The sequence below is a fragment of the Ictidomys tridecemlineatus genome, chromosome 1, assembly GCF_052094955.1.
Source record: "Ictidomys tridecemlineatus isolate mIctTri1 chromosome 1, mIctTri1.hap1, whole genome shotgun sequence".
Taxonomy (NCBI): domain Eukaryota; kingdom Metazoa; phylum Chordata; class Mammalia; order Rodentia; family Sciuridae; genus Ictidomys; species Ictidomys tridecemlineatus.
In genome coordinates, this window is record NC_135477.1 from 121,316,737 (window position 1) to 121,332,532 (window position 15,796).

The 15,796-nt window shown below is 36.5% G+C and overlaps 1 protein-coding gene and 1 long non-coding RNA gene across 18 annotated transcripts in view; one reads left to right on the forward strand and one right to left on the reverse strand.

Moving 5' to 3' along the window:
- Window positions 1–15,796, forward strand: part of LOC101957334 (protocadherin alpha-C2) — a 213,351-nt gene that overhangs the window by 176,109 nt on the left and 21,446 nt on the right. For 16 of the 17 annotated variants that reach the window (XM_078046546.1, XM_078046535.1, XM_078046532.1 and 13 more), the window contains exons 2-3: window positions 7,364–7,422; window positions 10,639–10,727. In XM_078046546.1, the coding sequence (XP_077902672.1) occupies window positions 7,364–7,422; window positions 10,639–10,727 (148 nt within the window). Of the gene's footprint in view, window positions 1–2,081; window positions 2,473–7,363; window positions 7,423–10,638; window positions 10,728–15,796 lie in introns of those variants that run through there. The other variant, XM_040272296.2, reaches the window with a different exon arrangement.
- On the reverse strand, window positions 10,409–13,545 carry LOC144377118 (uncharacterized). Its single transcript, XR_013437779.1, has 2 exons — window positions 13,144–13,545; window positions 10,409–10,763 (listed from the first exon to the last, which is right to left on the reverse strand). It is a non-coding gene; the product is annotated as an uncharacterized LOC144377118 (long non-coding RNA).

A 15,796-nucleotide genomic window follows, 5' to 3' on the forward strand; every position in this document is an offset into this window, starting at 1 on the left:
ATGCTTAAGCACAGAATTTTCTGTCCTTGATTGAGAGTAGAATTTCCCATAGACATTGTAGATTTGTTATCAGAAGAGCCTGATGTTAGTCAGTGCTGCGTAAACACAGGATGTAGATTGCAGATCAAGAAAAATGGGGGTGGGGGAGGATATCAAAGAGTTTCCAGAATTCTTTAGATGGTAGCTTTTGAAAGCATGTAAAAGGGCTTAGTTTTAAATAAGAATGCTCTAGACATTTGTTTAACAAATTCCTGCAAGTTCTTTGGGCTTTGGTTGAGCTGCAGGTGGTGAAGAGGCTTGGAAAGCTAGCCAAGCAAGCCTCAGTTTTGCCACCAGCTGTGACCTGGAGGCTCAGATGTGTGGCATTCTTACTCTCCATCTCATGACTCAAAGCTTGGGGCAGTTTGATACATGAAGTGTTTCTGTCTTACTTGACCTGTATGTTAATAGGGACCTTGACATACAGCTCTTTAATCTAGGGAGAAAATTGTGACAGAAAATCTTGTGGAATTTTCTTTTGGAATTTTGCCGGGAGAGTGCATGGATTTAATAAAGGCAGATTTCTGCTAACCACTTCTGGAAATTCAACGAAGAGTCCCAAATTATTACAGGTATAGGGAAGCAGTGAGTCACTTTGCTGTAGCAAGGCAAAATGGAAGCAAAAGTCAATTCAATTTTGAAAGTCATTATTGCTACATTAACTTGTTAATTTCCCGTGTTGAGCTTTCTCTTTCTTTACCTAGTTACTTTAAATGACAGGAAAGCCCTGAGGTGTAATTAATGCCACGTGCCTACAATAAAATTGGGTGGACATTGAAAAGGGAGAGTAAAGGAATGTGTACTCACTGACCACCCTGCTATGTAAGAAATACTCTGCTTTGCAATGTGTATATGTGCGATTCCACTCCCTCCAAGTCATACATTAAACAAACATTTATCAACATCTAACATAAAAGAAAGCTTAGAAAGGTTAGGTAACAAAGTTACACTGCTAATGGTATTTTAAGTCATTTTTTTTTAACTCAAAGACTCTGCTTTTTTCAATAGTAGGAAATGATGGAAATCCCAATGTTTATATTTTTTTGATATGGGATTGTCAAGCATTTAGTCTATCATTAGTTCACCCAGTAACCTAAACCAACTGTTTTTGGAAAGATTAATTTCATGCAAGGAAGCAGATAACAAAAGGGAAAATCAGTCAATAAAATGTTACTCCCAGCTAATATATTTTTATTTGTTTATTTGCTTTACTATTGGCAAAGCTTGCTAGGATATTTTATTCCTGTTCCTCCACTGATCTCTTTTTGCTTAGTAAACATAAGCATTTAATACCAGACTTTAATCTTTTTGGTGACTTTACCCCCCCCCCATTATATTATTTCATGAGTCACCTGTGCATTGAGGTTTTTAAAGCATCTGTATACAACAGGGCAGAATTTCTTTTTGGAGATTTTTGAAAATTTGATACTGAATTTGGCACCCTCTTCAGAGTCTCTGTGAAAAGAAACTGAATTTTAAGATAGATTCTATTTATTTGTGGCGCAATTGCTAATGAGTCACTGTGAGTACTCTGGGAAGATTTGTCCAACTGCACCTTAGTGGGGCCAAGTGGCACAGCATGTGGAAATAACAAAAGAATAGTAGAGACAGCAAGTTTGGCATTCACTTTTTCTTATTTTGAAGCAATTTACAGACATCAAATTCTCAGTTATTTCACCTTAATTCCAGTTGTTATGACCAGAAAGAATTAACCCTTTTTTCAGTGCCACCTAATTTATTTCTTCCTGGGACTGACTTCTCTATCTGCTGACTCTGTCCGGGAACACAGTTTACTCTCATTGTAAAGACATAATGGTGAACTTATAAAAATTATACAATGGTTAGAATAGACCAAGAAATTGTATCTTTGAACTTCCATTCCAGTGTTCCATCCTCTGATGGCCACTTTTTAGGGGGTGGGGTTGTTTTGTTTTATTATTTCATTTTGGTTATCAGATTGCTTTTCTGAGTAAAGGTTTGTTTTCTTTGGTTTGTAATATAATAAATTCTTCACATTACTTACTCCCTTGCTTTTTCTACAGACTGCTGAGCCAGATGGAATTATGGCTGAGTTCTTCTGCCTCTTCATTATGCACATTCTATGACTGATGGAGAAATCTATTTATTATGACTTGAAAGTCATTGGCCTGCCCTTTCTTCTGACCCAGGAGTGAGCCATGATATGGGCATCTGGTCTAACTCAGTCCACTGCAGGGACACAGCCTGGCATATAATATATTGTCTATTGGTGTGCTGCCTGCTTGACAGAATAGCAGCCAGTTCTGGATACTTGCCTTGGTTGGCTACCAAGTTTTGCTCTCAATGAGAGGTCAGAATGATGTCAGTTTACAAATGTTTGAGGAAAATTTGCCACCACCACTCCCAGAGATTTAGCTGAATTTGATTGAGTATTAAAGGTGTCTTTGAATGTGACTTCTACAGGACTTCACCTGGATCAATGTTTCTGTGTGATTTATGATGTGAACATAAATTTAGCTGATTCGTATTGTTACAGAGTTGCGGTCTGCTGGGAAACTGAGGCAATGCAGAGACTCCTCTTTAAGCCCAAATTCTTATGATCAGGTTAGAAAGATTTTAGACATGTTTCAAAGTTATAGGCATGAGTTTATTAGAAGGGATAGAAAAGGGGACAGGGGACACTCTGAAGATAGAGTGGATTCCCTCAGAGTGGAGAGGGATGGCACGCCTCTCCTGTCCTTCAGTTTTATTGGGATCCCAAGGAAGTTTCCAGAGAGTCCCAACCAGGTTCACCTCTTGACTTTTGACTGACAGTATGATGACATCAGATTTTGAAGTCCGCACTTCGATGTCAATGCTAGGTGACTTTGGCCCGTGTTGACCAGTTCTAATTGGAACCTGTTCTTATAGATTTTATGGTGAGAGGGAATTATTCTTATTTCCTTGAGTTCTGGGATCCGGTCTGTCTATGTCACAAAAGTCTCCCCTTTCAGGGTATCTTGTATTTTTATTGACATTTTGGGGCCTACACTTCTCCTGCAAGATAACAGTTTGTTTGTTGAGAAACGTAACGTATCCTGTTCTCCTGAGCCAGTCAAGACTGCCCGTAAATTGCTTTTTTAAAAGTGAAAGCATGTGGGGGTCAGCACAATGGACCTAGTTTATAGAATTTTTCCCTAAACCTCATGTGTCTGCCCCTTAATATGATAATATTTTGAGTATTATAATCTATAGTCATAAGTTTAAGAGGATTCCTTAGTAGTGTTTTAAATCTACTAATCTAAAAGCTATTTAAGCTTTTTTTTTCCCCCCCAAGAGTTTGAACTTGACCTATGTAAGGAAATATCTGACATTGTACAGGTGAAGAGAGATGATAGTTCCTTTCTGGTCATGCAGCATCAGAACTCTGGGCTCCAGGGAGGTACTGCTCTGAGTGAGGGAGCAGCTTCTACGCTAGCAGGCCCTGCATCCAGAATTAAGCAGGCCTAGCACTTTCTGTTGTACTGAAACCTATTAGGTATGTTTTAAAGTCATGTTTATTTTATTTTCCTGGCTCTGTGGTTTAGGGTTGTAAATGACTATGTTCAAAGCAAAGTATTCCACCCAGAATTCTCAAATTTATCATCTTATCATTTTGACTTACTAGAACACCAGGAGGTAATATAGTAACGATTAGATGAAATATTATATTTCTTTTTGACTTAATGTACTCCTTTTTTACTGTTTTGCAACAAATTGCCAGGAATTGGTAGTTAAACTACTAATTTAGTATCTCACAACCCAGTACCATGTGGTGGAGTTCTCTGTTGGCTGGGCTGAAGAGCTGTATACTCTTTTGGAGGTTTGGGGGAGAAATCTAGGTCATTCAGATTGTTGACAGAACTCAATTCTTAAGGGACTGAGATCCACTATTTGCTGGGAGGTCACTTTCAGCTTCCAGAGGTTGTTCTCAGGTCTTGTCCCACGGCTATCTTCAGAATTGGCAATAGAGAATTTTCTCTCACGTGGAGTCCCTCTCATACTTTATTCAAATCTCTCTGATTTCTGCCTTTGATCTCTGGACTCAGATTTAAAGAACTCATGTGACTAGGTTGGTCTACCTGGATGATCTCCCTTTCTTAAAGACAACCGAGCTATGTAACACAATCAAGGGACTAAGATCTACCACAATCACAGTCTTATATTTGGTACATCAGATGTGAGGTCTTGGGAGAATCTTAGAATTCTGTCTCAGTTTTTATCAATGTTCACAAAATATTGTGGATATGTTCTGAATAAAGGCCTATTAAGAAGGAAAGGGAAATATTGTATGTAGTCTCAGGTCTAAGAGAGAAATATTTTGAAGGTATCAATGTAGATTTCTATGGTAAAAAGTTAACATTATTCCACTGAGTATATTGAGTTAATAAATAAAATAGGGTGTTTTAGCCTGTTTTGCTTTAAATATGTCCTAGAAGAAGTGATGAATTCTTCTGTACTCAAATATTCTATTATATAAACCATAAATAATACTATTGCAGGATATATTAATCTTTGCTATAATTTTGATAGAAACTCAAGTGAGTTCTTGTTCTTCAAGATGTTGCTTCACCCACATGAACTACTTGATTGAGTTTTTCCACTTCTGGGGTTTTGTGAGTATTGTTCTACTATAAGACTAAAACAATAGTAAATACTGGAGTTCCTTATCAATGGAAATCAAGTGTAGTTCTGGAATGTACCAAGTATTAGAGAACTAAAGAATGGTTAGTGCAAGGCCTTAATATATATCTTGTGTCAGATATATTAGTAGTCAACTTTTCAACCTGAATTTTTCTAGAATTTAATTAAAAATTTTGGAAGAAACAATTATTACTTTTAATTTTGTATTTTTTAAAAAATAAATCACTACTGAGGAAACTTGGAAATAAAAAGGAGAAAAAAAGAAAAATATATGTCATTCCACAAAAATTTATTTAAAACACAGACTTTTGTGTTAGAGGAACCTAAACATGACTGTTAGCCAAATTCATCATCAGTCAGGCAAACAATTTAATCTCTCTAAAGCTTTGATTTTTTTTTCATTTTTGAAGCAAAAGTATGATAATGTTGACCTTGCATGATAGTGCATTTACTTAAAATATTTTAAAAACCTACGAAATTCCAGAACCCTACTAGGTTCTGGGGATATAGCTATGGATTTTTTAATATCTGAGGACACTCATATGTCTTGTGAATAAACTGCTTTCACAGAATTTATGGTCTGACAAAGAAAGAATTAGGATACATACAATAATATATGCAACGCTTATTTTATTGTCTAGTAGCAAATGCTACTTAAAACATATTAATTACTTTCTCTTTTCCTTTTCCCTGTCTGATCTTACTGCCATAGGAAATCTCATAACTATGATTCTCACAAATGAATCTGAGAAACATGTTGTTGCCAAAGAACTATTGTAGAAAATAGCAAGCAGCATGACAAATTAAATGTATCATTGAGGAAGTGAGATTGTGTAATGAACTCAGTTCCCATTCAATCCTGGTAGAACTGTGCCTTTCAGCAAAATGAGGTTGGTGATTTCATTCCAAAGATCAAGTTGCAGCAGTTTTCATCATGAATGTTAGCCAATCATTAAAAAAAAACAAAAAAAAAAAAAACAGTTGGCAACATTTACTTAACAGATGTCAAAATCTTTCTTGAAGGAAAGTTCTGTCAGCTGAAAAGCTAACGCTAGTGCTGCCAATGTCAAGGGGGAATATGGTGATGATAATGAATAAAAAGTATTTCAGTCATATTTTTTGTTTATAAAAGGTCTGCAGGCATGCACAGGTCTGTGTTTCCCTCCTCTTCCTTCACTCAGGAGTAATGTTAACTGGGTATGATTCAGATAAACTGCATAAGCTGGAAGCAACTAAAAAGACTGAGAAGCTGGGCTGAGGGGTATAGCTCAGTGGTAGAGCACTTGCCTAGCATGCATCAAGGCCCTGGGTTTTGTCTGCAGCACTATAAAAATTGTTGCTTCTAACATTAATGATAAAAGATCAGAGCACCTTTCATTGGGTCTGTAGATAGTTGTATGCTATTTTATATGGACTATCCCTAGCATTTTGTGAACTTAAAAACCAAAGATAAAGCCATCTGCATATTCATATCTTACCAGCAGAGTGGAATAGGATCAGAGAGGGAGGCTGATTATGTGGGGACCTTTGAGATAAAGTATCCCAGAGTTGTAACTTTTTCTGGACCTTGACTTTGGCTCAATCTTTGAACAACTCAATCTAGCCAATCCCAAATCTGTTGGATGGTTAAGATGCTCATCACTTCTCCTCTGGGTGTTATGAAGAAGTATGTTTAGGAAATATTTTAACTCAAAAAAATACAAAAAACAACCTCCATTCTCTCATATTTCTATTTAACAAGGCTTCAATATTCAGTGACAGAGCCACTTTAATTTCTGTTCATGAAGAAAACATCTAGAGAAGTGTGCATCACAAGTTTTTCATAGTAAAATGTAGGTTAATTGATATAAAATAGTGATTGATTTTGTCCCCAGTGATTCTGAGTAGCTTCTAACCAGCAGTTACCAGGTGCCCATATCTTCTTCTTTGTCCCCTCCACATTAACAGATTATGGACGGAGGGGGGGAAATCCCATTGTACATGTGGTGCAGAATGAGTTCGGGTCTTCTCAGATTAATTGAGTGAGGAGGTAAGGCACTCAGAGGAAAGCAGGGAACAAGTACAGTTTTATGAATAGGATTAGGTAACAAAACAAGGTCAAACTGTGCCATGGTTTGTTTTTCTCTCTCTAGTATTCCTCTTTAGTCAGTAGAATTGGCTCTTATCAGTTGCTGGTATTATGACTGGGCACATCCGTCCTGGGTCAAACATGCTGCAGTCTGCAAATCCAGCAGCAGATTGCAGTCCTCTGCAGTTCAGCCAGGCCAGCAGAACTTGTATAGTTGTGAGCACTGTGATAGCTAGAATTCCGAATTGAAGATATGCCCCTAATGGGGCCTTTGAGGGCAAAAGCAATGAAAGATTTTTCCTGTCTGAAGGCAGACTCCCTTTTCCTTCGTGTTTTAGGATCACAGACCTTTATTGGCAAGGTAAAGCCAAAGCTAGCCCTCATAACGTTACTAAATGTGGTTTTTTATGACATTCAATCTGTGAGCTAATTTAATTTTCTCCTGAAGTGTTCTATATAGGGATATCATCCTAGAGTTGTACTTGAAATGATTCTTTCAATATTTTTGTTTAGCTATCTGAAAATATTTAAGGGAACAGCGAATCAACTAAGAGCAACCCTGGGAAAATAATTGTTTTGCCGTTTTAACAGAAAACTCCCTTTGTGATTTTGCAGCCACGACAGCCCAATCCTGACTGGCGTTACTCTGCCTCCCTGAGAGCAGGCATGCACAGGTATGTATTTCCCTCCTTCCTTCACTCAGGAATATGTTAACTGGGTATGATTCAGATAAACTGCATAAGCCAGAAGCAACTGAAGAGACTGAGAAGCTCGGTGGGGGGTATAGCTCAGTGGTAGAGCACTTGGCTAGTATGAGTTCTGTCTGCAGCACTATAAAAATAAGACAAACAACAATGACAACAAAAACTATGAACCATTATAGATGCTCTGTCAAGAATGCAATCATTTTTTTATCCTGGTCTATTAGTTGAAACATTGGAAGCAATAGATGTTAAATGGTTCTCAAATTCTGGGAAATGAGAATCTTCTATAAAATCACACAGACAGATTTCTATGTACTTTCACCAAAATTTTCTACAAGGATGTGTCAATTAAAATTTTTTAAAATTTCTATAAGGAAGTAATTTTAACTTTCTTCATCCCTCTTACACTTTCTGTTCCTCACTTTAAAAAAATAGCTAATATTGATGCTTTCAGACTTCAGTATATTATGCAAGGTATATGCACATCTATCTTATTTTTCTATCTCACATTGACTATTATATCCTGTTAACCACAACAATTAATTGCTAGCTGGGTGTGGTGGTGCATGTCTGGAATCCCAATGGCTCAGAAGCCTGAGGATCATGAGTTCAAAGCCGGACTCAGCAACTTAGTGAGACCCTAAGTAATTTAGCAAGAAAAATGGGCAGGGGATGTGGCTCAGTGGTTAAGTGCCCCTGGGTTTAATCCTCAAAACAAAACAAAACAAATAATTGCTATTCTTGTTAATGTTCACGTCTGTTAGTATCTTCTCCATCTTATTGTCATCAATAGCATAAACTTTTCAGAGGATAAACCACGTGCAGGGCCTTTATTGAATATCTGGAGACCAAATCTAGCTTATTTTAAATTAACCTAGAGTAATAGCATTACTCTAAGACTCAGATTGAATATAATTTTGCTTTTTCTACTTAGTCTTTTTGACAGTAATTGATTAACTACCATTATTCCCAGAGCTGATCTAATATCATGCCATGGGGTCAAATAAAATATTCATTATTTGTGAGTGTCTTTGGAAACCAAATGGGGAGGACCAAGAAATTAATGATCACTATTACCCAAAGGATTTAATGTTAAAGAAGAAATAAAACTCCAAACGGAAGCCCCTCAAAATATCTGGGCAACTGTTAATTGAATCTTCACCAAACTTAGACCCATGTTTAAAGGATGGGCTTACAGAGTATATGTAGAGTTAATGAAAAATTTGTTCTAGTCTATTAAAAATACATTAGATTAAAATAAATTAACATCCTCTCAAGTATTATAATGAGCAAAAATCATTATTAATGGATACTATTTCTGAATCAGAAGCATTCAGAAAAGGCCTGAAAATTGTAGTTGACTTGGTAAGATGTCATATTGGAATCTGGGTTATAATTTGAGGCCAGAAACACTCATGCAGATGCCAGAACACTAAGTATCAGAAGGAATTCTTTATACCAAGAAAATCCAATTTATGCTTTTGTCTGTATCTGAGCTATTGGTGGAACCACACAATAGATCAAAACATGTTTAAAAACATGTTAAACTCTTGAAATTGAATTAGTGCTTTGCTTGAAAAGTACCAAAACTATGAGATGCACCTTTAAAACTACATTTAAAATGAAATATTAAAACATATTTTATCCTTGTTCCACTTTCAAATGAAAAAAAAGCCAAATATGCTCCTATTTATATTTCAATTGAGATATTATAAGATTTAAATAGAAAAAATGAAACAGTATAGTACATTGAACACATATTAGAGTTGTAAATTTAAATGATACTCATTTTTTTCAATACATGTGTTTGATCTCTTGGCCTTTCCAGCCTCAAATATTATGTAACTGCTCTTCTGAAAATTCTGCTTTGAGCAGAACTGGTTCCAGGATAGTTACAAATTTATGAATCTGATTGAGTACATATAATTGTTGGTAAGATCCCCAAACATCTGAAGATTAACTTACAAACTTATTAAAAAATTATAATCTAGAGATAGCAATAGATAAAGTACAATTAAATTTTCCAATTAATTATTTAGGAGTTCTATTATCCTCAACCATGGTCCATCCACCAAAAATTCAAATACGAGTAGATCAACTCAAATCACTTAATGACTTTCAAAAGTTATTAGGAGACATAAATTGGATAAGGCCTTATCTAGGTATTCCAACAGGAGAATTGGGACCTTTATTTGATATCCTAAAAGGTCCATCAGATCCAAATTCACCCCGAATGTATATTTATACAAAAAAGGAAATTCTAGGTTGAAGATAAAGGGAATAGTAGTTGAAGGTGAAGGTCAGAGCTTAATGAATAAATTTATACTAGATATGTTGTTTGAAGTAAGAGAGTAAGAGAGCCTTGAACTTATAGTTGCCTTTCCTCATAATAATTAAAGTTTGCCTGATCTGTTGCCTCACATACCCTCAGCCAGTAGTCTAAGTTTTGTTTTAGTTATTTAATTTGCAAGATAAACAAATGTCTAGTTAAGAAGTGTCCTCTCATTTTGGTGAGAGTCTAGTTGGATATAGACTCTTAAGATCCTTCCTGTTTATTCTGTCCTTCATTCATTCATCCACACATATTTGAAGGTCTAATATGCATTAGCAGTACACACACATAAATACAATGTTCTCTCTATCCTTGGACAGTTTTTGTTCTCTCTCTGCTTTGGACAAAATGTTAATACTACCATATTAACCAATCAAATGACCAATTTTTGTATAATATTACAGTTTTCAGCAAATAATTTTAGTATTTTTTTAGTATTTTTTTTCCTCTTTACTATAGAGATCCCAGAAACAAGAGAACCTACAAGGGAGGATTGGCATCCTTGAGAACAAGCTCTCCTCATCTGCTTCAGCATTAAAATGTTAAAATGCCATTAGCCATCCAGTGGTTCTCCTGTTAGATTTAGTGAGTACCACATGGCATTAATGAAAACCAAAATTCCCATAAAGATAGAGCATATTTATTGCCAGTGTGGTATAGCAGGAAGTAAGTCAGTGATGATTATGCAGTTTATGTAAGGTGACTGCTCAGCAATAATTGCTGCAGTTCAAGCTTGAGAAGAATGTGTTAGTTGCAGCCCTGCCTCCATAGATGTAAGCAGTTTCCAAAGTGGAAGGAGAAAGACATTTGTGCTAACATATCTAACATATATTTGGGTCCATATGTTTATTCAGCTCTGTGCACCTGGAGGAGGCTGGCATTCTACGGGCTGGTCCAGGAGGGCCTGATCAGCAGTGGCCAACGGTATCCAGTGCAACACCAGGTAAAGAGCTGAGATCTCTATATTCCTGTTTGGTTTCTGGAAAACAATCAAATGACCAATTTTTGTAAGACCAAGAATGTTGATGACTCCCTTTTGATTCTTTCTTTCCTTTGGGGAAAATATTGATTTCTATATATATATGATTATTTTGATTTTATACTTATTATTTGTTAAGAGTTAAAAACAGCATGAGGGTGTGTGTGTGTGTGTGTGTGTGTGTGTGTGTGTGTGTGTGTGTGTAATGAAATTCTTTCAAAAAATGATCTGATACCTTTCAAATTCGTAGTCCATCCTAGCCACATAGAGATGCCAGATCTGCTTCTCCCTGCACAGCAATATCCTCCTGCAGATGGAATTTTATTACCTTGGCATTCACACTGCCAAACATGACCACCTCGATTTTTTTCATTTAGAGGATCAATGGGGACTGGTTCTTAATCTAAACTTTCAGGAAAGAGATTCTCCAGGTAGGGGGGTGGGGGCTGGGGTTGTGGCTCAGCAGCAGAGTGCTAGCCTCGCACGTGTGAGACCCTGGGTTTGATTCTCAGCACCACATAAAAATAAATAAATAAAGGTATTATGTCCAACTACAATTAAAAAATACATATTTAAAAAAAGATTCTGCCACATTAGGTAAAACAGTCAATGGATGAATAAATAAAGGAAAATTGCTTAAACTCACATTTCCTTATTCTTGCCCAATCACTAATGTAGTGTCTTAAGATAAAAAATATGGCTTTTGCCCAACCCAGAAGCTTGGGAGGCTGAAACAGGAGGATTGCGAGTTTAGAGCCAGCTTCAGCAAAAGTGAGGCTCTAAGCAACTCAGTGAGACCCTGTCTCTAAATAAAATACAAAATAGGGCTGGGGATGTGACTCAGTGGCCAAGTGTCTCCGAGTCTAATCCCTAGTACCAAAATAAATAAATAAATTTAAAATATATATATATATATATGAAATATGGCTTTGGAGGCATATAATATATTGGCTTTGGAGGCCCAGCCCTATGACTGTTTTCAGAAAGGGAGGATTACAGTTGGTAGAGACTAAATTATCCAACTAATTAATAATTATACTCTAGTTAATCATGGTAGTGAATTTTCATTATTTATTCTATGACCAACATAATGATAAACTTTTGTATGAATTACATTCATTTATTTCTCATGAAAATTATTATTACCCCCATCTTACAAATGAGGAAACCAAGGATCATGTAGATTTAAGTAATATCTCCAAGGTGACAGAATTAATAAGTAATGAAGACAGAATTAAACCAGGGTTAGTCTAACCCCAGAGCCTGTGTTTTCAGCAACAAGACAGATACTGTTTCTTCTTGTTAAATTTGTCTACCATAATCTTCTATTAATAAACCATCACAATGATGATAGTAGTTACTAATTATCAAAACATAATATGCTTAGACACTGTGCCAAGCACATGACATGTTAGTTTGATTTATTCCTCATGACAATTTTGCAAGGAACTTATTATATCTGTTTTAATTTAAAAAAAAACATTGGAGATGCAGAGAGGTTATGAAATATACATATAAATTCACACAGCTTATAAGTAGCAGAGGTAGGATTCAAACCCAAATTTGTCTAGCTCCAAATCCAAGTGTATATAACTTGGATTTATCTTCATAAAATGGCTGTCTTGCAAGAGTCCATCCGAATTCAAATATGTACACATAACATATGTACATATATACATACATAACAAATGTACATATATACATACATAACAAATGACATAAGAATGCATGTGCAAAAAATTATTTCCAAAGATAATCAGGTGCCTTTCAAATAATTAGGCTAAATAACATGTGCAGCTAAGGAACTATTTTTACTGGCAACTGAAAGGGCTTTCATTGATTATAATCAGCCAGCATTTGCTATTTATGAATGTTGCACAATTCAACTGAAAGTAAGTTTTGTCAGAAAAAATGCATAAGTTGAAGCAATTTATTAGAGAGCTAACACTGCCAGATGGCAAGGAGAAGAACATAAAATAGTTCATTGAACAAATCTGCAACCCCAATGTCAATTTGAAGTGAAGAATTGATGTAGGAGAAAGTAGTTTGAGACTACCAAATGTTACAGGATATGGAGGCATCTGGAAAAGTGAGAGCTACTCAATCAAAGCAGCCACATGAAATCATGCCTTGCTATCCTGCTTTCATTTCAGCATTATTTTTTTTTTCTCATAGGAGCACTGTAGGTCAGCCTGTTGAGGCAGGAACTAATTTTGAATTCATTCTCCCTTTCATTGGTGATGCTGGCTGGTGTATATTTCTAGGCAAATAGGAAATAGGAACTGTGTATTGATCATTTCATACACCTGGCCTAGGTCTCTCCTTCAGATTCAAAAGGATGTTTTTGACAGAAGGTAGGGAATGGGTCTCCATTGCTTACCTTTCCTACTGGTGACGCAGAAGTCACAGGCCTCATGAACCTTGCTGGCTACAGGTGAAGTCTTCCATTTACTCAGTGGTGATCTAACCATACTTTTCAACATGCTTCTGCATCAACAATTGAAGTTAAAAGGCTTTTCCTCTGCCTTCTATCCTGTCCTTTTGGTACTTTCAGATTTCAGGACTCAAAATAGGTTCTGCACTGTTTGGATGGAATATGGCATAAAGATTAAGAGTACGATTTGGTGTCAGTTCTGAGTTGAATTCCAATTGCAAACTTACTTGCTGGGCGAGCATAAACTAATTGCTTAAATTCACACTTTCTTAATTATCCTTTGTTTAAATTGATTGTAATAAGAATAGCACCTATCTTATTTATTTGCCATGAAGACCAAAAAGAGAAAAAAAGGCTGAACATAGGACTTGACATATAACATTAATAAATATTTAATCTTGTTACCCCTTTTTTTTTCCTGCAATACTTTTGTGCAATCTATGATATGGCCTTATTGATAACTCGATAGCCAGAATTCAGTAGTTCTCATTTGTAGGCCCTGATACAGGTCCTCTGAGGTAGTCTGGATCTGACATCTATTTAGTCCATTTATCCCTCGGCAGCCCCTCTGGAGATGAAATAAAAAAGGTTGTATTAGTTGTGGCCGAAAGAAAAGGAAAATGTTCCCCAAACTTGGCCCAGCCTACCTGTCAAGTTTCTTTTGTCCTTAGTACTTCATAGTGAGTGTGTGGTTGCTTCCAAATGGCATCCTTACACTTGTGCCTGCACCCTTCCCATGACCAGCCAGCCACTCATTAGTCTGTTCCTAGGGATACTTGTGACAGTACTCGTGAGGGCTATGGCTATGTGCATAAAGGGGGTGGAGCCTCCTTTTGCTCCAGTACTCATTTATGTGTATTTCTTGAAGTTGCTTTTTCCTCTTTTCATTCTTTTGCTTCATGACTAAACTGTTGATTTATTTTTACACTCTGTAAAAGCCTAGGATAAAGATGCCATAGTCTGAAGGGATCAGTGGAGGCATTACCAGGTGATGTTTTCTGCTGGATGAATACATCAGGCATTAAGCTGGTTAATCCTGATTACTGACCCCTTTCTCCAGCCTTACCTCTTGTGTGAGCAGACCTGGATCATGGGCTCCCTTATTTTCTTTCAGCTTCTCATGAGACTTAGCAGAGGAAGAAAATTAGCTAAACAGGGAATGCACAGAATACAGCTACAGCCTCCTTTTCAGTTGCAAAGAGTATTAAAGGGCTAGTCACTCTCTTTACAACTCTTTTTAACATTCTGAATGTGAATGCCCTGAAGAGGTTTTAATGAATGCTCTCTTGTGATTAGTTCCTAGAGAGAATCCTGTGAGGTTATAAAAAGATGGTCCCTGCCTGCCAGGGAGCTGGTCTGGCCACAATGAGCCAGCAGCTTTGCTATCTCCTGCTAGTTTTTCTAGGGTCCTCTTTCTACCTTTCATGAGATCTCAAGACTTACTTAAGGTAATAGTTACTTTTAGAGTGGGAGATATAGTCAGCCATCCATATCCTCAGGTTCCACATTCAACTACAATGAAAAAAAAATATGAAAAAAAATTGCATCTATACTGGACATGTACAGATACATTTTTCTTGTCATTCCTCCCAAACAATATACTATAACAACTGTTTACATAGCATTTACATTGTATAAGGTATTCAAAGTCATCTAGAGATGATTTAAAGTACACAGGATGATGTAAATAAGTCATATGCAAATACTTCACTATTTTATATAAGGGACTTAAATATCTGCAGATTTGGGTGTCCATGAGGGTCTAGAAACCATTCCCCATGGTTACCAAGGGACAACTGTAAGATGCAATTTCTCTATCTTCAAGTGTTCAGGGAATCCCAAAGCACATCGCTGCCAAAGATAACATTATAGTTTATGGATCAAGGCCTCAGAGGATCTGGGACTTAACAGTGAAAGATAAGGCATTGAGGCTTAGAGAACTTTAATTTACAGTGACTAGACAGTGATTCTTAAAGTACAATTTCCAGAACAGGAGTACCAGCAATACCTAGGAACTTGTTAAAAATGTAAATTCTGAAACTCTAAATTGGACTTACCAAGTAGAAACTCTCAGCAGCCTGTTCAAACAAGCCACCCATGTGACTCCAGTGTACCCTAAAGTTTAAAAATTCATCTAGAGTAAATATTCCTTATGTTGCCAACTATCTTTGGAGGCCCAGAAACTGCAAGGAAGCCATCTGTTTATGATTCTTATGGGAAGCTGGGACCTTTCCCACACCAGAGAGATAATGAATTGCTGAGAGCTGGAACTCCAGAGTCAGAATGACCTTCCTTTGAATCCTTGCTCTGCCCCTCAATAGTTGTATCCTGGAACCATTACTTAACTTTTCTAGTCTCAGTTTCTTTCTCCGTAAAATTGGAGATAAGAGGAGTATCTGCCTCATAAAGGTTCTTACAAGAATTAAATGGTATAATAATCACATATTACAGAATAACAAGTCTGTAGTAAATAATAGCTATTTTTTGATTTTTTTCCCCAACGGATGAGTCTACCCTTGAACTTCAAAATCTAGATCCAAGTTGTTCTGAGTAGTCTCTGTCAGAAAGCTCGGTTATTATAGAGAATATGTTTTTTTAC